Source organism: Erpetoichthys calabaricus, chromosome 9 (assembly GCF_900747795.2).
Source record: "Erpetoichthys calabaricus chromosome 9, fErpCal1.3, whole genome shotgun sequence".
Lineage (NCBI taxonomy): Eukaryota > Metazoa > Chordata > Cladistia > Polypteriformes > Polypteridae > Erpetoichthys > Erpetoichthys calabaricus.
The window spans coordinates 89,020,452-89,041,130 of NC_041402.2; the positions used below are offsets into that span (position 1 = coordinate 89,020,452).

Sequence of the window (20,679 nt, forward strand, 5' to 3'; positions counted from 1 at the left end):
GTTTACAACCAGAAAAAGTGTAAATTTTGAAATAAAAAAGTCAGGGTTATGTTCTACCATACCAGTAAAGTAGACTGCTAGCAAAAGAAAGGAAAATCAATCCTGTATATTACTGCTTAAACTTCATTGTGCATTCTGCCCCGAAATAATTCAGTCTGGCTGGCTTAAGACGATAAAAAGAAAAAAAAAATTTGAACCCCGCCCCAAAACATTACTTAATATCCTAAAATGGAGTAATCCGTCAAGTAAACAAAAACATGCAGGATGAAACTTTACATTTTAGAACATTATTTAACATATTAACTTCTTCAATCTGTTCAATCCAATCAAAAGGGATGTCAGTCCATCACAGGACCTATTCGTGCACTTAACCAAAGATGGCCAATTTACAAGTGACAATTAACCTAACATGTACCCTCTTTGGGATGTGGGAAGAAAAACTAGAGTACAACGTGTACAACCCAGACAGAATGGGCAAAATATACAAAAACCTTACCAATGTGCCTCTTACATCAAAGACATGCAGATCTGGTGAATTGGCATTCCTAAAATAGCCATAGTGTGTGATTGAGTTGGCTCTGTGTGTATGTGATCACCCTGCAATAGACAGGGGCCTTTGTCCAGGGTTTGTTCCTACCTTGTGCCCTATGCTAGCTGGGATAGGCTCCACCAGACCTCCGCGACACTGTTCAGGACTACGTGGTTTAGAAAATGACTGACTGACATATTTAACATGCCTTTTCAAATTATTACATATTAAAATGAAAAAGAAAGTCAAAAATGATTAAATCTTTGAAATGCCTTTTTTTTCCATTTGGATGTATCACAAGCCCCAATATTTAAAACATTATTAAAAACTCTTACCAATTAAATCTTTAGCCATTTCTTGATCTTCCTGGACGCGGCAAACATCTGACAGCTGAATCAAGGAATCAATGTGGTAAGGATTCGTTTGCAACAGAACCTAAGACAAAAATGTAAAGTAATTAATATTATGAACATAGACTACAACTTTCCATTCACCCCAAGGAAATAATGGTAAATTTCTAAAGAATTTTTTCATTTGTCAGAGAGAAAAAAAACAAACACTTTTCTAGCAAAACAAAATTCAAACTGTGAGCATTCAGATATCAATTAACTAACTACTATTGAGTAATAGTTATTAAAAACACATATTAAAATATCTAAAGAAAATAAATTACGTTGTCTCAAATTTAAAGTATTAAATGCTAAAGTATGAATTATGTACAGTAGATTTCAAAATAAATAGAATTTTTTTTTTCCCCAGTACTACTTTACAATATCCATAACTGCTTTTTCTTTCAGCTGCTCCTGTTAGGGGTTGCCACAGATCATCTTTTTCCATATCTTCCTATCCTCTTCATCTTGCTCTGTTACACCCATCACCTGCCTGTCCTCTCTCACCACATCCATAAACCTCCTCTTAGGCCTTCCTCTTTTCCTCTTCCCTGGCAGCTCTATCCTTCGCATCTTTTTCCTAATATACCCAGCATCTCTCCTCTGCACACGTCCAAACCAACACAATGTTGCCTCTCTAACTTTGTCTCCTAATCCTTTCCATCCTTGTCACACCTAATGCAAATCTTAACGTCTTTAACTCTGCCACCTCCAGCTCTGTCTCCTGCTTTCTGGTCATTGCCACCCTCTCCAACCCATATAAAATCACTGGTCTCACAACCGGAGGAGTAGCAGCTCACCGAGATAGATGAGGCGATTCAGTCCTCCCTCCTCAGTGCCACCTTCTCCAACCCATATAACATAGCCGGTCTCACTACCATCCTGTAGACCTTCCCTTTCACTTTAGTTGATACCTGCCTGTCACAAATTACCCCTGACATTCTTCTCTGTCCATTCCACACAGCCTGCACTCTCTTTTTCACCTTTCTTCCACAATCCCCATTACTCCGTACTGTTGATCCCAAGTATTTAAACTCATCCACCTTCGCCAACTCTACTTCCTGCATCCTCACTATTCCACTGACCCCCCTCTCATTTACACACATGTATTCTGTCTATTCCTCTCCTCAGCACTATCTCCACCTCTCCATGGTCTCCTCAATGTGCTCCCTACTCTCTCTACAGATCAAAAAGTCATCAGCAAACATCATAGTCCACGGGGACTCCTGTCTAATCTTGTCTGTCAACCTGTCCATCACCATTGCAAATAATAAAGAGCTCAGAGACAATCCCTGATGTAATCCCACCTCCACGTTGAATGCATCCGTCACTCCAACCGCATACCTCACCACCGTCACAATTCCCTTATGCACAGCCTGTATAACTCTTACATACTTCTCCGCCACTGCCAACATCCTTATACAATACCACAACTCCTCTCGAGGCACCCTGTCATATGTTTTCTCCAGGTCCACAAAGACACAATGCAACTCTTTCTGGCCTTCTCTACTACTTCTCCATCAACACCCTCTGAGCAAACATTGCATCTCTGCTGCTCTTTCCTGACATGAAACCATACTGCTGCTCACTAATCATCACCTCCCTTCTTAACCTAGCTTCCACTACTCTTTCCCTAAACTTCATGCTGTGACCTATCAATTTTATCCCCCTGTAGTTAACTACAGCTCTGCACATCCCCCTTATTCTTACAAATCGATACCAATACACTTCTTCTTCACTCTTCATGCATCCTGTCACTTTCCAAGATTCCATTAAACAATCTGGTTAAAAATTTCACTGCCATATCTCCTCAACTCCTCCATGCTTCTACAGGTATGTCATCTGGACCAACGGCCTTTCCATTCTTCAGCCTCTTCATAGCTGTCCTTACTTCCTCCTTGCTAATACACTGCACTTCCTGATTCAATTCTCTCTCTCTCTCTCAAAGTACTGTTTCCATCTGCTCAACACTCTCTCCTCGCTTGCGAGTATGTTTCCATCTTTATCCTTTATCACCCTAACGTGCTGCACATCTTTCTCAGCTGGGTCCCTCTGTCTAGCCAGTCAGTACAAGTCAGTTTCACCCTCCTTAGTGTCCAAACTCTCATACAACTCATCATATTTTCTTTAGCCTTTTCCACCTCTCTCTTTACCTTACGTCTTATCTCCTTGTACTCTCGTCTCTCTGACTATCCCACTTCTTCTTGCCAACCTCTTCCTCTGCTGTACTTCCCCATTCCACTACCAGGTTTCTTTTTCCTCCTTCCTCTCTCCAGTTGTCATGTCAAACACCCTTTTTGCTGTCACCCTCACTATTTCTGCTGTAGTTGCCCAGCTATGTGGTAACTCTTGACTGTAACAGAGTGCCTGTCATAACTCCTCTCTGAACTCAACCTTGCAGTTTTCCTTTTTTAACTTCCCCCATTTGATCCTTGGCTCTGCCCTCACTCTCCTTCTCTTCTTGACCTCCAATGTCATCCTACAGACCACTATCCTATGCTGCATAACTACACTTTCCCCTGCCACCACTTTGCAGTCTTCAATCTCCTTCAGAAAGGGGATGCACAAACCAGTGTTTTTTCATGCAAGTCCCAAGGCCGAATGAATGGAGAGGGTTACATCAGGAAGGGCATCCGGTATAAAATTTCACCATATCAATAAGCGGACAACAATACAATATCCATAACACAAACTAAAAATGCAAGTAAGAGCTAGTAAACATTGAATATGCATCCAGTGAGCTACATTATGCAAAGGAATAGAAACAACTTGGCAGTCATGCTATTATGATTCCAGAAGCCAACAAATGCACACAAGACCGAACAAGAAAGTCATACATACCACAATATTATTAGGATCCATAGATTCCACAGCATCTAGGAATTTAAACTGAGCTTGCTGATATTCCCTGTTATGTTCAAAAGTAAAGTAATGCACTCCATCTTTTGTCTCAAGCAGCCTCATAGAAATCCCTATGATATTTAGGTTAAATACAATTTAAAAACAATTAATGCATTTCAAGACTTTGCACATATAATAACAGATATTTCAAATTACTTATTTTTCTTCATACATGTTTCATTTGGGAAAACTTCAGTGGTATGTAACAGATTACCTTAATGATAAACATCTGTACGCTCACCCGGTTTACTGTATCGTGGCCATGTATTTTTGAACGTTGTTATCCAGGTGCTACGGTAATACTGACGCTGTCTTTGCCGAGATCTGGCAGAAGAAAATACAGATATCTATTAATTATTAGCTGCCAAAATATAAGTATTGTGAGAAAATGAACTTTTAACTGCATCAATCTATATTTAAATATAGAGCTTTTGGGTTTAAAGGGAAAAAAAGTGTTACAGTAATTACAAAAACACACAAAATATGTTAATATGGAAAACTATATCTTTTAGTAGAAGTACCTAAAGCTGTTTATCAGAACATCTATTTACAGCTGTTAATATAATAAAATTACTTGGTTTCCTAACACAAGAATATTAAAACATTAACTTATATAGTGTTTTAGAAATAAAGCTTTCTGTTTCATCTATTGTATCATCTTCTTTCGGATGCTCCCATTAGGGGTTGCCACAGCAGATCATCTGTCCGCATATTGATTTGGCAAAATTTTACACCGGGTGCCATTCCTGACGTAATCCTCCCTCCCCATTTATCTATATGCATCTACTAAATGCATTGAATACTTAAGAAATTCATTATTTTGAGTTTTATATTTGTTATAAATTTACACCACTTTGCAGTTATCTGTTTTCACTTTGACTTCTTCTATTAACCAGTGTCAAACAGCCAATTTAAATTAACAGTGTTGTTTAATAATAAATTGTGAAAATTTCCAAATGGGTAAATACGTTTTATTTACACTATAGAAATATGCAGTGTACTGGAGATGGTGAGAAAAATAAAATAATAAAAGCCAACCTTTGATCACCTAAAACTGCTCGAGCTCCAAAATATCTTTTTAATTCTGTATCTGGATTCAAGTTTCTGAAAGACAAACAACAAAGGAAATTAAAAAGTAAATGTATTAATATAATACTTCACAATGAAAAAAAAAAACAAATGTTGGAAACAAAACAAGTAAAAATCCTTGTTTTAACAGACATAATTATACACTTTCAAAATTCCCTACAGTGATGACACTGAAAAGTCACCTTAAAAAAATTAGACATACACTAAATAATTAGTAAAAAAAAAAACTCTGGATAACCATTCAGGAAAAAACAATCTGCCTGAAAAACACTGACAAATAAGGTAACTGAAAATTGAAGAAAATTTCAAAAACTGTCTGAAAAGCATTATGCTACAATACATACATTAAGGAAAATATTTCAGCAGGTAAGGAATAATCCATGCAACACAATACTGGATGTATCTTGGAGTCATTCACCAAGTCTCAGAAACTACAATTAGTTGTCACTACCAAGCCAATACGTTATTTTTGAAGTCTTCACAGAAATAAAGCCTTTACAGCAGGTATGTCAAACTCACTACCATTGGTGGGCCGCTTCGACTGCCATACGTGCATCAGCAGGCTGCACTGTAACAAATACTATTATACAAAGTTACTGTAGCTTTCTTTCCAATACTGAAAACTTTAAAAAATGTAACACTTAAAGTTTAAAGAAAAGCAATTTATTTCCATACAATATCCGTACAACAGCATACAAATAGTCTTAGCCTCCCTCTTGGCTAGGTCCTTATATAGGAGTCTTACAGTCTGGGATCTATTCCTTTTGTCCCGACACTTGGCATCTCTTATTAGTAACCAGTTCGTCAATATCAGGCTTGAAATCTTGTGCAGCTGCAACTTTTATGAGGGATGAAAGGTGCTCAACAGTAAGTCTTGAGCGATGTGGGGTTTTGGTAGCTTTCATTAACAAAAACAATTGCTCACAAAGGTAAGTGCTTCTGAACATTGACAGTACTCTTGATGCCAACTTACGGATCTGCACATACAAGGGTGGCAGGTAAGCATACAAGCCTGGCACACCAACTTCGTTGTATTTTGCCTTCAGAATAGAATCTGACTGCAGTTCAATCAATTTCATCTGGATATTCTCAGGTGCATTCTCAAAATTTTAAGAGTATGGTGACATAAACAGCGCAAAGTCCTGTTCGTGTGAACTGAAATCACAAAAACATTCACTGAATTCATTGCTCAGTAATTCAAGTTGGAAAACAAATCCTCTAAAAATCAAATTGTCATTTGAATGCTTAAGACCCTGACATGTAGGAAAATGGACAAGATTCTCATTTCTTAATTGATGTGTCCACAGACAAATCTTTCCTTGGAAGCTTTTCACATCATCATACATTGTAGTTACAAGTCTGTGTTTTCCTTGTAACTTCAAATTTAAGTCATACAAATGTCCAGTCAAATCCACAGCAAATGCCAAGTCCTGCACCCACATGTCGTCATTCAGAAAACTCACATCTTTTCCTTTCATCTCTAGAAACAATGTTATTTCTTCTCGCAGCAGGAAGAACCTCTTCAGTACTTTGTGACAAAATAACTAACATACCTCCGTATAATAAGGAACGGTGTCAAATTCACTTCCTACATCCTCCAGTAATGAAGTAAACTGTCGATGATTTAGTCCACGTGTACGAATGAAGTTGACTGTGTAACTGGTTTAAGGACTTTGTCTAGTTTCAAAACCTTTGAGCACAACGATTGTTGGTGGATTATGTAGTGGAAGCGAGCAAACTTGCCATCAGGTTCTTTCTCATGTATTTTTGACAACAGCCTCGCACCAACACCGTTAGTGTGTCCCACCATTGTAGCAGCCCCATCTGTTGCCAAACAAACAAGCTTTTCCATAGGCAGAGTGTACTGAGAAAAAACTTCTTCAACCTTCTTGAAAATGTCCTCGCTGGTAGTCGTGTCATGCAAGGGAACAAGTTTCAACAACTCCTCTGTAATTTCTAAGTTTGTGTCACAAGCTCTTATAAAAAGCAAGCTGTGCAATGTCTGTTACATCCGTCAACTCATCAATGGCGATCGAAAAGCACTCTAATTCAATTGACTTATTTCGAAACTGTTCCCTCAAGTTGCCGGCCATGTCATCAATTCTATCAGCAACTGTATTCCATGTTAGTGATATTTCTTTGAAAGCCTTTACTTTTTCAGGACATACGATCTCTGCTGATCTAACAATGCGCTGCTTAATGAAATCTCCCTCCCTCAGTATACGGTTTAGCATTGCTCGCAATAAGTTCAGCAAGTGCATAACTAGCTTTTACACAAGCCACACCTTCTTTATCCACCTTGAAGAAAAGTGTCTGCTGTTTAATTAGATTACTTTTCATTTCTCGCAGTTTATCTTCTCGCAATTTTCCTGTGTATTTGTCATGAGTTTCACGGTGGGTTTCGTAGTGCCGTTTAATATTGTATTCTTTTGGTACAGCAATGACATTATTGCAAGTCAGACAATGAATTTTGTAATTTGTCATACAAAAATATCGCAGTTCCCATTTTTCTTGAAAGATACGATGCTCATCTTATAGCTTTCTTTTCACCTTGGTCAAAGTCATTGTACCCTTCATACTGCAATGCAAATATTTAATTTTAAATTAAATGACAAAGACATAGGCCTATCAATGTTTGGCACTGTGTAGCTCAAAATTTTACTTAATACTAAGTTTACTTCAAAGTTTATATTGTAAAATAAGCCGATATGTAAAAAGCCCCCTGGCATACACTAATTTTACAAACTCAAAATCACAAAAATTTGTTAATAAACAACTCATCAACTTCTCGCGTCCACTTCAGATCTTCAGCTGTAGTCTGCACTAACTGTTCATTACAATGCTAGCACAAAATTACATAAAACTAGAGCAAAAAAAAATGTGAAAATATATAAGCTATTACTACTCGTGATGGTCAGTTCTGCCCAGTCATCAGTCTCAGCAGCCCAGCCAGTAGCGTAGCCTGCCAGGCTGCTGCAGCCTAGCACTTCAGTTGCGACGTCACGGCTCATTAACTTTGGTCAAGGCTCATGGGGTTGGTGTCATGCCTAGGGTATCAAGGAGCTGACACCGCAGCTGCAACTATACTAGCAGATGATGTTTCCAGTACCGTAATGCCATGGGAAAACGTGCTTTTGTCAGAAGGCGGAAGTAAGAAAAGTCAGTAAGTAACGCTGAAGATGCAGAATGATTCAATCACAAACGACAGTAATAATTTTGTACAAGTTTAGTGCTAACTAGGATCTGTCATGCGGGCCGCACAGATATCTGTTGCGGGCTGCATGTTTGACATGCCTGCATTACAGGGTACAACATACCAATTTATGTGCCTTGAGACTGCAATCAGTATTTGCATTCAGAATGCTGCCAGATGTTACAGTACAGTAAGACATTTTTCATGTTGTATTTTTTTGATAACTATATGGATTACTGGGCTCGTAAGTCGATGAACAGTGAAATGAAATAAATCAGACTGACGTTCTAGAAAATTATTGTATATGAAAGAGAACGTCTTAAGTACTATGAAATATTATAGTGACTTTTCATATTTTTCAGCATCATCTGGATCTATTTAAGTCAAATGTACAAGAAATTTTACCAAGAACCAAGACATTTCAGTTAAAACTTCATTATCTCTGGTTCTGATAAATAATGAGCGGGTCTTTAAATTTTAACATTTACATTTTATGTTTTTTGCTAAGCAGATATGTGTATCCAAAGAAATTTACACAAGAGGTCAACACAGTATAGAAAACCTCAGTCTGGGGAACTGTATGGGAAAATGTGTTACAAGGTTACAAATTTGATCATCATAAGATTAGGATTTTGCATTTTGCCATATGTAATATACATAATTCTAAATCCATATCAATTTCACTATGAGTTCTATATCACTGGAAAGGATCCACACATCTACAATGCAGTCCAAAAGTAAATGTTCAGTTGTTATTATTATGCCTCTCTACTAAAATATACTGATATTGAAATTAAAGAAAGGATATGAACTAATATTGTAGACTTTCAGCATTAAACCCAAAAGTGTTCTCATAAAAACAGGTAAATGGTATAGAAATTGCATCACTTCTTAAGATATATTCAATACCCTCTTCATCTTAGTCAGTGTCATTAGGAACGACAGCTTATCCCAACAGAGAAGGTAAAGGCAGACATGATATGAAATATGCTGTGAACTCAGAATACATATGCAGATGTTCAGATAAAATAAATGGAAGTTTTGTTTTGCACTACCAAAAAGCACCTAACATAACAAAGAAGACTACAATACAGGATTAGACTAAGTAGGGCAAAAAGACCCATGGGAAACTGGAAAAAATGCTCAATTGAAAGAAATTGGGAGGAGCTTGTAAACAGTCAGAGCAGATTTAAAAAAAATAAATATCAAGAGGAAGTGCAGTAATGACAGAACTTCAAAACTACAGAAATACAGCTGCAAAAGTAAACATTCAAAACCAAGGTACAGAGCAAAAACAGGAAAATTTGATAGGTTATGGGTGGATCTTTCAAAGGTGGCAGTCCAAGTTAGTAGAGGTGGAGGGTAATAAAGGAAAAAGATCAATGTTTTTGTATACTATCAATGTGAATTCAAAATGTGTATATTTTATGTGTGAACTTACATTCTCGTAGATGGCAACTGCTAATACAAAAACTGTGGCAGAGATTCTGATACGCAATGCTTGCAAAAGTTTAAATTGAGTATTGATGTTCGTTTTGGTTTTTACAGTTGTATAGAAATAAAGAGATTACTATGAAAAATGCAAACACTGTCACATGAAAATCAAGTGCACTAGATAACAACAAACTAGCACCCTGCTCGCCCCTCAAACTGAAAAGAGTACCTGCAGGCTAAATTCTCTGAACTGTGCTATAACCAAAGTTTCACAATCTTAACAATGAAGACTGCCAAGATACACAAAATCTACTTAATCAGTTAAATGTCCTAGGGATGTAGCTAAATAAAGCAACCGAGTAGGCCTATAACCTTAATGTTCCAGAATTTTATGGGAACGTATCTGCAGATGTAAAAATGGGGAAGTACGGAGTAAATGGAGAGAAGAGTATCAAAGGTAAGATTCTATACTGAGGAAACAAAGATTGAAGATGGAGCAGAAAAAAATAACTTAGAAGTGAAAATAAAGACTTAAAACTGTTAAGCACACATTAAGCATTACCAACACATTTGACAATGTAAAAGCAAAGCTAGTAACGAACCCTATCTGTCCAATGAGGGATGCAAGGAAAAAGAATCGGCATGTCATGCTATGGCTATAGATAACAGACAAATGTACAGAATAAACTATTTCATGTAAAATTAAATAAAACTATAGGATCATTTTAAGAAAATATAGAGAAAAGGGAGGTAGAAAACATTAAATCTGGTTAAAGAAGCAATTTTGTTGGCAAGGAACTCAAAACATATACTGTACAATTCATAAGAATTTTACAAAGATGCAGTACTTGAATTTTTGAATATTTAATAATTAAAAGAAAGAAAAGCCAGTGGTCTGAGGTTTTTTTTAAAAAAAAAAAGCCACCATGATGGACAAAAAATACAATAAGAGGTATGTCCACCCTGATAGGCAATAAATATGATAAAGAGGTATGTGGAAAGACTTAGAAACATAAAAAAAATACAGAGTTACAAAAATTGGATGACATGCAATATGCAAAGGATTTGGTATAATGAATGGTACCAGTGGAAATAATTAGAGCCAGTAGCAAGTCTAAAGGTAAAGATGAAAAGAGAAATAAAGGAAACAAAAAGAAATTAGTGAAAGTTACTTTTAAAGTAACCGATTTAAAAAAAAATAATTTCCAATCACATGTACCGTATTTTTTGCACCATAAGACGCACCTGACCATTAGACGCACCTAGGTTTAGAGGAGGAAAACAAGAAAAAAAATATTCTGAACCAAATGGTGCACTAATATGTTTAATAAAATATAGCAGAATAATATTTCAACCATGTAAATTCAACAGCGGTATTAAGAAACATCATCACTGTCATTAACAAATAAGGAGAGACTTTAAGGTTCAAGCATTCTTCTAGTTTTATGGAAACCCCAAGAACTCCTCATCGCTAGTGTCAGAATTTATTAAGCTCAGTTGCTCACAATCACTTTGCAGCACCACGTACCTATCATCACGCGACATAACCTGTCCAAAACCACCAGGGGACAAAGCACGTTTGGACCAATGCTCCCTGAAGTTATATCGCCAGTCTAGTCCCATCTATATTTGTAATGCCACAAAGCCCTTCATCTCGTGTTTTATTGTGGGTTTCCAGTTTGAAAACTGAGAATGCGGTGCAAGCACAGCCCTCGATTCAAAAAATTGCTCTGCATACCTGTTTGTCTCGTCTGACAGTAGCTGAAAGGCAGCTTCAGGAAAGAACAGCCTGAAGTAGTCCAGCGGCCGGTAATCTATCGAGTCCAGAGTCCAACTCAGTGATAATGCGCTTCGCTCCCTCATGAGATGTAGACGCTATCTTGCCTTTGTTTATATTTGTTTAGATTTCGCAACTCACGCACATGCAAGGATTAGATGCCGAGTCAATGAGTCTAACATTCCTCCAAGCACAGAGGGAATGCCTGTAACGTAACAGTGAGTTTTGTCGCCCTCTAGCCCTGGATGTCGACTTTTGTCAAGTATTACACATCATGGTCTGTGATGCAATATTCACACCATAAGACGCACAGACATTTCCAACCTTCTTTTGGGGAAAAAAAGTGCGTCTTATGGTGCGAAAAATACGGTAATAGATAAGGGTGTGACTTCAACTGTAATGTTAGTCAAATGAAAGGGGAATAAACTGCAATATATTGCAGACTTCAATTAAAAGATTTAACATAATGTAAAGCATTGCATAGAAACTACTGGAATATTCTCACATTGTGGGATCCCAGGCAATTTCCACTCCTTTATATTAGGTTAGGGGATGGAATTGCCACACTTCAACTGAATATCCTGATACTTCAGTCAACAAATACTGAAGCAATCACAGATGGGGCCTCACCCTGAATGTGAAGCCACAGACAGAGTTTCACAAAAAGAATTAAGAGGAGGAATATAAAAAATAAATAAATAATTCCATAGTAAACCATTATCGGACACTATGCACCAGGTGACATGAAAATACATTTCTAACCAACAACAAATATACTATATATCATTACAAAAGAACCTGGCACACTCAGGTTAACTACAAACCTGAAATATAAATAAAAGTGCAGTGTTTATCAACTACTAGGACAAAAAGAATATTGTACCATGGCCAACTCTCTTCTACAATTAAAAAAAAACACACATAGCCACATTTTTATTACAAAGGTTTACCAGGTATCCTCCTGAAGAAATCAGCTAACTATTGGAGTAAATAAATAAGCTAAGGAGACAAAATCTTTTCAGTTCACACTAAAAAAAGATTATTCGTGGGAACTGGGCTCAAAACAAAATATACACCAAAGTTCTTAAGTGAAAACTAAAGACTTAAATGTAGAAAGAAACAGACAATTAGAAGAACACATGCACTTTTTATCTGACAATAACCTATAGATTTGTGTCCAGAAAATTGGCCAAAAGGGTAGATCGTCTGAATGTCTTTTGTTTTTAGGATTTTTTGCTTCTAAACTCCAGTCAATGAGAGAAACTTCATGAGCTCACCTGTGTTCTACATATAACAATGGCCTACTGTCTTGGTTGTTTGGCCTTTCTTTCTGAGACACTGACTTATTTTCTTCTTCAGTGATTCTCAACATGTTTTCAGTCTTAATAGCACTCTCTTCTTCCTGTTTGAGAAAGTGATTCATCAATCTCTGTAAACACGCTGCATTCTTAAATAGCAATACACAATACTGTGGGCATTAGCTACATAGCTTCAAGGAAAGAGAACCAAATTATCTGCTTGTCTGATTTAATAACTTTTTTTTTTTTTTTTTTTTAAATTACAGGCAGTTCGTGATGGGAGGCAGTGTCTGTTGCTTCGAAAAATCCATTGTTCCCAACTTCTTTTTATATATTCTTATATAGATAGAGAATTTTTTGCATACATTTCAGTCACAGCATGCAGAAATTACAGCATTTTTTATATGCTGTCACACACAAGCAATTAGGGAGCAGCTTACAGACCTGACGAGCAACACAAAACCGCAAAGCAAGGGACTGCAAAAATGTACTAAGTGATCTTTCTTTATTTTGGCAGGAAAGACAAGAAAACAGCCCTTTGAATTCTTCAACAGATGTCCCTTGTGATCCCTGCCTGGAGCCTGCACGTTTTCCTGGTGGGTTTCCAGTATGCTCAGTTTTCCATCCCAAGACATGAAGGTTTGGAGATTTGGTGAAGCTACAAGGACATTAGTGTATGTGTGCGTGCTTGTGTTCACCTTCCGATGAGCCGATGCCCCATCCAGGGATTTTGTTTCTGTCTTGCGCCGATGCTGCTGGAATGGGCGCATCCCCTAATTGATGGATGTAATCATTAAACATCCTTTTCAGAGATATTGTGGTAAGGTGTCCTCAGAATTTAATGGATGTTTCTGGCGCACGAGTCGCATCGCATGAAGTATAAACCTGGCCTTAGGTGCCTTACGTTTCAGCTGATGATCTTGACTAGGGCTTATTTTTGGGGTAGGGCTTATATTACAGAGCAGCCTGAAAATCATGCTAGGGCTTATTTTCGGGGAAACACGGTAGTTGTGACTAAAATGTTCTCACTTGCCTGCCTTTTACATTATTTTATTGTCTTGAAATATAATGACATCTTTTGGTTTTATTTGAGTTTTCCATTGCCATCTTCTGTATTATGTAGTTTAAATTCACATTTACCATCTCTTGATTCTGCACTGCTCTTTATAAGTCCTCATGTATACATATACTACACAAATACATATACTATAATATATATGTATATTTATTTATTTATTTACACACACACACACAAAGTCATGATAGATGTATCAAACGCTTTAAAAAAATCTGAAGATAAAAAAAATTACAAATTACCTTCATTTCAGATGTTACAGTTTTCTTGTTCTTTTTCCTTTTCTTCTTGTTAGATTTAGTATTTTGCTTTGCCTGGAAAAAATTAAGTGAAAAAACATGCTTTCTGTTTAAATTAAAGCACTTTAAACCATATGTCACACTGTCAACTTTTAAAGTATATCAGTAAATTAAAATTAATTATAACTCCAAAAGTGAAATGACATTAATTACATAAGAACATCAGAAACCAAGACAGGTTATTTAGTACAAATGGCTTATTTCATTAGCAAACATCTAAAGATACTCCACCATTTAATCTATTTGCTTCTTAGAAGGTAACAGGTTGGTCAGCTCAATGATGTGCCTGGTCATGAACCCAACAACATGAATTCTGTCATGTTATTTTATAGTATATGAAACTGGGTCACCATAATTCACTATTCTGATCAATTTCAATAGTTCATTTTTTCCCAAATATAAAAAAAGATTAATATGTTGCTCATATATTGTCTCTATTTAAGACAAAAACTACCAGAATTTTTCTTGGGTAGTAATTCTTCTGATAATTATTTTTCTATTGAGTCTCCAACATGCATCACCTAGACCAGGTTTGTCTAAATTTTTAAAGGCTACCTTTAATAAAAACAATACACAAAAAAATACCAAATATAAGCATGCTCCAAATTGACTTCTAATTTAAGGTATTATGCTATTAGATGAATTTTAGGCATTTTGCAGTTTAAGCTTTAAATGACCTAAATAAAAAAAATGATACAATTTTTATACATCTGTATGATTCTACTAATAGGAATAATGATGCTTTAGACTGAAGAATCACTGTCAGATCAGATGTTAGTGTTGTGAAGATTCAGTGCACATTACATAGAAGACTTCTGGGTATCTTGGATCTCACTTGCCCTCAATGACTTCCAACTGCATGTCCTTGTCTACTTCATGTTAGCAGAGAAAGGGCTTGAGATCAGTTTAATACAAAGACAAAAATCTATTTCACCATTTCACTAGGAATGCTGGCATTTGGAACATTCTCTATACCTTCTCGGAGACTGGGAAAATGCAAGGCATTGAAACCCTTTATGTATCTCTTAAAAAATTAGCTATATAACAAAGGCCTTCAAATACATTTGCAACATCTCTATAGTTTTGCCATGTAAGCTTTTGTTCGCAATGTTAAGTGGACTAATGTAATATACTAAGATAGCAAACTCTGCCAGGGTCACACAGTTCATCAGGAGTTAAACTCTTTTCTCTCAAAACAAGAAATTAAACAAATTAATTGGTCAATTCTGGATCTCTGGAGGCAGAATCCTTTTAGAACTGAGACACGATGAAGCCAGCACATATCTCAGTGTTACATTCCATTACTATATTCTGCAGCAAAGACAGACAGGAAAGCCATAAATTCTCTGTGATTGATTCTCTGATTTCTATTAAATCAGTTTCACTCAGAATTCTTCTTGGTGTATATTATATGACTTGACCATGAAGATTTGCAGACTATTCTGCAGATCACAGAAGCCATTATTTACCACTTACCTCTCCTGCCTGCAGCTTCTCTGCACAATTTGTCTCAAGGAAGATTCATATTTTCCATGGCAACTGACACTGTATTTCCCTTTCCATCATTGTACCCATTACCCTATTTTTAATTACGGAGATCATGTGAAATGCAAAAATCACTGTCAACCCTTTGCAAAAAATTAAGAACTGTGCAGTGCCTGTGGTATCAATGTTCTCATGAGATACGATTAAACAGAAATAAAATGTTGGTACTTTTTGTGATAGTTGCTCCTTGAGCTTGCATTACAAACCTCCAACTTGACAGGCGACTATGTGAATTAATGCTGTTAAATTATTATAACATGTTGTCTTCATAAAGTCACACACTGCAAAGGGTTTCCCATGCTAGACTAGATGTTGAGCCACCTCATAGCTAGCATACATGTAATATTCTCTTAGTCTTGGGTAGCGCAAATGGTTTCATTGAGCAGACTGTCTAAATGCAAGTGTTTTAACTTTGAGTTTTTGTTAAGCACCAGAGACAAGTCTGAAAGACTCATGATTGTTTCTTTCTGATTGTCTTTTCAAATTACACAAACTCACTCCTGCAGCTGATGCTTGGCAAATTGGACATACATCTCTGAGTTCAAGGGAAAAGTATTCATTTTGCTGAAATTGTTGATCTCTTCTGCATTCGCTGTCAATTTTGGTTTATTTGGCTGCACTATTTGAAAAAACTTTCTAATATTAATGTACAGAATTAAAACACAAATAGTCTGACTCATTAAGGGCTCAGGGCTACAGCCTTATTTACTTAAGCATAAGCAAATAGGAGTACATTCGTTTTCCTTAACACAGAGACCACCACCAACAATGATCTGAAATGCAATTTAATGAGATGGAAGCACCTAGTGTTCAAAACTAGAACTGCATTGTTTACTTAAAATCTGGGCAAATTTAGACATACAAGCACTCAGCTACTATGAGATTCCAGTCATTTCTACATGACAAAAATAGAGCAAGCAGAAACCTAACCAAATAAATCAATCAATGGATACAAAAAATTGCCAAAGTATATAATGCCACTCTATATATATTATTTATAACAAAGGAAGAACAAACTTTGCATGGAAAAAAACATTTAACATGAGTCAAAGAAAACATCTCAAAACCCAAACTGACAACTCAAACAGAGTTGCAATGAAAAACAGAAGTAAAATAAATTCCCAATGAAAATATTTTATATATACACCCACTTTTAATTATGTCATGTGTATTACATCCATCCATCCATCCATTTTCCAACCCGCTGAATCCAAACACAGGCAAAACGTTACAAACCCAACAAAGAAATAACATTTTAGAAGTGCAAAAAGGCAAAACTAATTGATACAGAACAAAATATCAACAATAGATTGTTTATTTATTTGTATTTATCAATCAGAAAATAGAACAATAGAAATACACTGTAAGCCCACTAAATGAACCTATCAGTCCTAGATTTGCACAACAATCATTGGAGAATATATCATGAAGCCTAAATAGGAATAGCATCAAAATAAGCTGAATGAAGTGTCACTGGATTTGTGATCACTTTAAGTGACGTTAAGTGTGCTGGCGCATTTTGAAGAAACCCTCTTTTTCAGGGCATAGCAAACCAATATCAAACTTAAAATACTAAACAAGTGAAGAGAATATAATATACCAGAAACGGCGCACTGCACAATAACATGCAGTGAATACACTTGACTTGAACATCATCCTCTGTTTCTGTACGTTTAGCATCCATTTGCTCAGAGGTCAATGCGCTTGCTGCTTCCTGAGCAGCTCTTCTCTTCTCCACCCTAGCGGCCGCTTCTTCTCTTCTTTCATCAGCATCTTTTCGCGTTAAAACTGATTCAGTGTTTGTGTTGCAATTGCTTAGTACGTTTTCCTTAATTTTTCACTTAAGCTGGCACTTAAGTCTTCAATCTGCCTCAAGAATGACTTAATATATGAAGAGGTAGGGGAAGTGACGGCGAAGGTGGTAGGGATGAGAACGGCACCCATATGCATGCACCGCATGGCCGCCGTGCTGGCTGCTGCCGATAGTTGGTCCTACAATAAAATAACATAAAAATAAAAAGAGGAATAACCTTGGAGGTCAATCATCACCCTGAAAGCAGATAGTAGACGTCACATAGTATATGTGTACCAAATGTCAGGTCAATAGGTCAAACGATTTGCGAGCTACAGGTGATTTAAAATCCTGGACAGACAAACGAACAGCCATGGTAGCGTATCATATACAAAGATACATCAAACACCACACACCAGAGACATTGAACTACCTATTGTATAAGGTCAGGTGCTCACAACAGTAGATCCATCATCAACCAATCGATCAAAAACTAAAGCTGTATGAACAATAGAAACAGCAATTAAAAATTAATAAAACCAGATGTATAGGCACTTAAAGAAGAAACTACTGAGGAAAGGTAAAGCATACCTTACCAATCTATATTATATATATATATATATATATATATATATATATATATATATATATATATATATATATATATATATATATATATATTATATATGTGTAAACTTATTAAAACAAACTTTGTAAACACATACGATATGAGTAACATCTCCCTATTAAAAAAAAAGAAAATCTTGGCAGGGAGACGAGACGTGATCTTCTCAGAAGACAATTTGACGTCCTGCGAGAACATTTTAACGTCACGCAAGACAAGGCATTGAGAAAGAAGGACAGCTGCTGTACAGGCTTTTAACGATCGACGCGCAGAGTGACAAGCAGAACACGCACCTTGGCGGCAGCAGCACAAAGCCAGTAGGTGATCCATCCGCTTCTCCTTAGCGAGCGTTCAGCTCCCCCCCCTTCACAATGCGAGCGGGAGCATAGCGCGCCTCCGGGGGTGTTGAGCGAAGCGACTGAGACCAGATCATCTCAGAGAGACACTTTGACGACACTTTGACAGACATCTAACCTAGCAGTTGTTGGAATGCTTTTGGCAGACACACTTCAGGTGCTCCCAGCTCTTAAAACAATGACAAGCAGAACACGCAGCTCACCAGCAGCAGCTGCAGCAAGCCAGCAGATGATCCGAGCACATCTCCTTAGCATGCGTTCAGCCCCCACCCCGCAACCCAATCCCCCCTAAACACCCCCTCCCACAAACACTAGTGGCAGAGACGTGAATTGGCAAAAGGACAGCTGCTGTACAGGCTTTTAAATGATTGACGCAAACCGCAAGACAGAAGCTGAACCGATCGCATCTCTTTAGTGTGCATTCAGATCCCCCCTTCACAACGCGAGCAGCATTATAAGTCCCGTGAGAAAGAGATTTAACCATGCACGGGGCAGGAAATAAAGGACAAATATTGTTTTTACAAAAGTTTTAAAGTAAAAATGAAAATAATGCATATGTAACAATTCCCATGAAAATAATCTCTTTAAAGTGTTTATCCGGTAAACCAAACCCGGGGGTGGGCGAGCGAAGCGAGTGGGGGGGGGGGGGGGAGCCTCCTAATAATAATAATAATAATAATAATAATAAATCCGCGATATAGCGGGGGATCACTGTATATCTATATCTATATCTATATATATATAAAAGCTAAATACCACTGACTCACTCATTACGAAATCTCCCGAACCATGAGGACTTGGGTGTTGAAATTTGGAATGTAGGTTACCCTTGGCCCATAGGTGCTCACTAAGAAACGGTTTTAAAAATGTTATGGTCCAAGCGCAAAATTTCTTATAGTTTTTTAGACCCGTTTGTATGTCTGTCCGCTTTTCACGAGAGAACTACTTAACGGATTTAGATCGGGTTTTTTTCTATAATTTGCTTGAACACTTTGTTGATTTTGTGACTTTCTCATCACGCTCAGTATCATAGTATGCTTGCAGTACCTATTTATTAGTGCAAATCCGAGAGGGACTCATCGGGGGCCCTCCTCACTCACATGTCTGCCTCGGGGCATAACCTTAACTCCGTTTAGTTAGTGGACGAGAGAACTACTTAACGGATTTAGATTTTTCAATTTGTTTGAACATTCCGGTCGATTTTGCGACTTTTCTCATCGCGCTAAGAATCATAGTTTGCTTGCAGGAACAATATATTCGCGGTAATCCGCGACAGAGGCTGTGGGCCAAGGGGAGGGGGAAGAGTGACGTCAGGAGTAGAGAGCTGGGTCAGGCCCTCCTCACTGTCCTGTTTCACTAATACGCAGGCGAAGCCATGGGGAATGGCTAGTAAATAAATAAATAAATAAATAAATACTGAAAAAGTCTTCACTGAGGGGTTTTAACCCATTAACTAGCTGAAAGGAAAACCAAACAGAATACAAACTTGATAAAATAGAACTAGAAAGCCAACATTTGATGCAGAGTGTAAATAATGAAAAACCAGCTGTTTACCTCAAGCAATCCATACACAACACAGAAGTCAGCAACTGTCTGAACGGAAATGAAAGCAAGAGGATGCAGACTCTGACGGGTATATCACAGAAAACATGCCCAATCAACTTACTATTAAAAGTGGTCATTAAATTATATCAATGGAACACTGTACGTTTTATTTATAAATATATTTCTATGGTTGACCAATGTAGAAATAAACAAAAAAAAAAAGTCCACTTATTGACAATGGTGCGTATATACAACCAGCAGCAACCACAATTATCTATTTAACCTCTTGCTGTTATGTCTACTTTACAAAAAAAAAAAAAAAAAAATTGGCTCTGGGCCGGAGAGGGACATATTCCTCTTGTTAGTTGGAGAAGACAGCATAAAAGCAGCTCTAAAATCAGAAGAAGGGGCGGGGGTGTAAATCCAGCACTAAGAGAGCCCAACATACTACACCATTGCTCATATGTGAACCCTGGCCTTGGACTGGCTCACAGCACCAGAGAACAGTGCAGCATACAGTTTGTTTCTGAACAGGGGTGAATAGTATGCATGAGTGGACAAAGCAGTTGGGAGTGCATGGAGCTGCTGAACATGTGGATGAAATGTTGAAAGCTGAAGAAAGTACTCACCAGCAATCGGCATAAAAAGGCTCATTCCTCTGTCACACGACTGGGGTCCTTACAATACATACATTATGCTTACAGTGTTAAACCAAAGCTGAAAAAGTAGTCAAAGGTTTTAAATACATTACACTCTAGTCATAAAGCAAAGACATGCAAAGATTTAAAACATAATAAAAGATCAGAGAGGTGACTAAAGAAAAATCCACGAG

The 20,679-nt window shown here is 37.2% G+C and overlaps 1 protein-coding gene across 1 annotated transcript in view; it reads right to left on the minus strand.

Annotated features, from left to right (window-relative positions):
* The window catches only part of tcf25 (transcription factor 25 (basic helix-loop-helix)), a 104,117-nt gene that overhangs the window by 63,343 nt on the left and 20,095 nt on the right, over nucleotides 1-20,679 (minus strand). Inside the window, exons 3-8 of the mRNA XM_051932008.1 lie at nucleotides 13,928-13,999; nucleotides 12,590-12,714; nucleotides 4,858-4,923; nucleotides 4,061-4,143; nucleotides 3,760-3,890; nucleotides 865-964 (exon numbers count right to left, since the gene is read on the minus strand). Coding sequence (XP_051787968.1) covers nucleotides 865-964; nucleotides 3,760-3,890; nucleotides 4,061-4,143; nucleotides 4,858-4,923; nucleotides 12,590-12,714; nucleotides 13,928-13,999 — 577 coding nt within the window. The remainder of the gene's footprint in view (nucleotides 1-864; nucleotides 965-3,759; nucleotides 3,891-4,060; nucleotides 4,144-4,857; nucleotides 4,924-12,589; nucleotides 12,715-13,927; nucleotides 14,000-20,679) is intronic.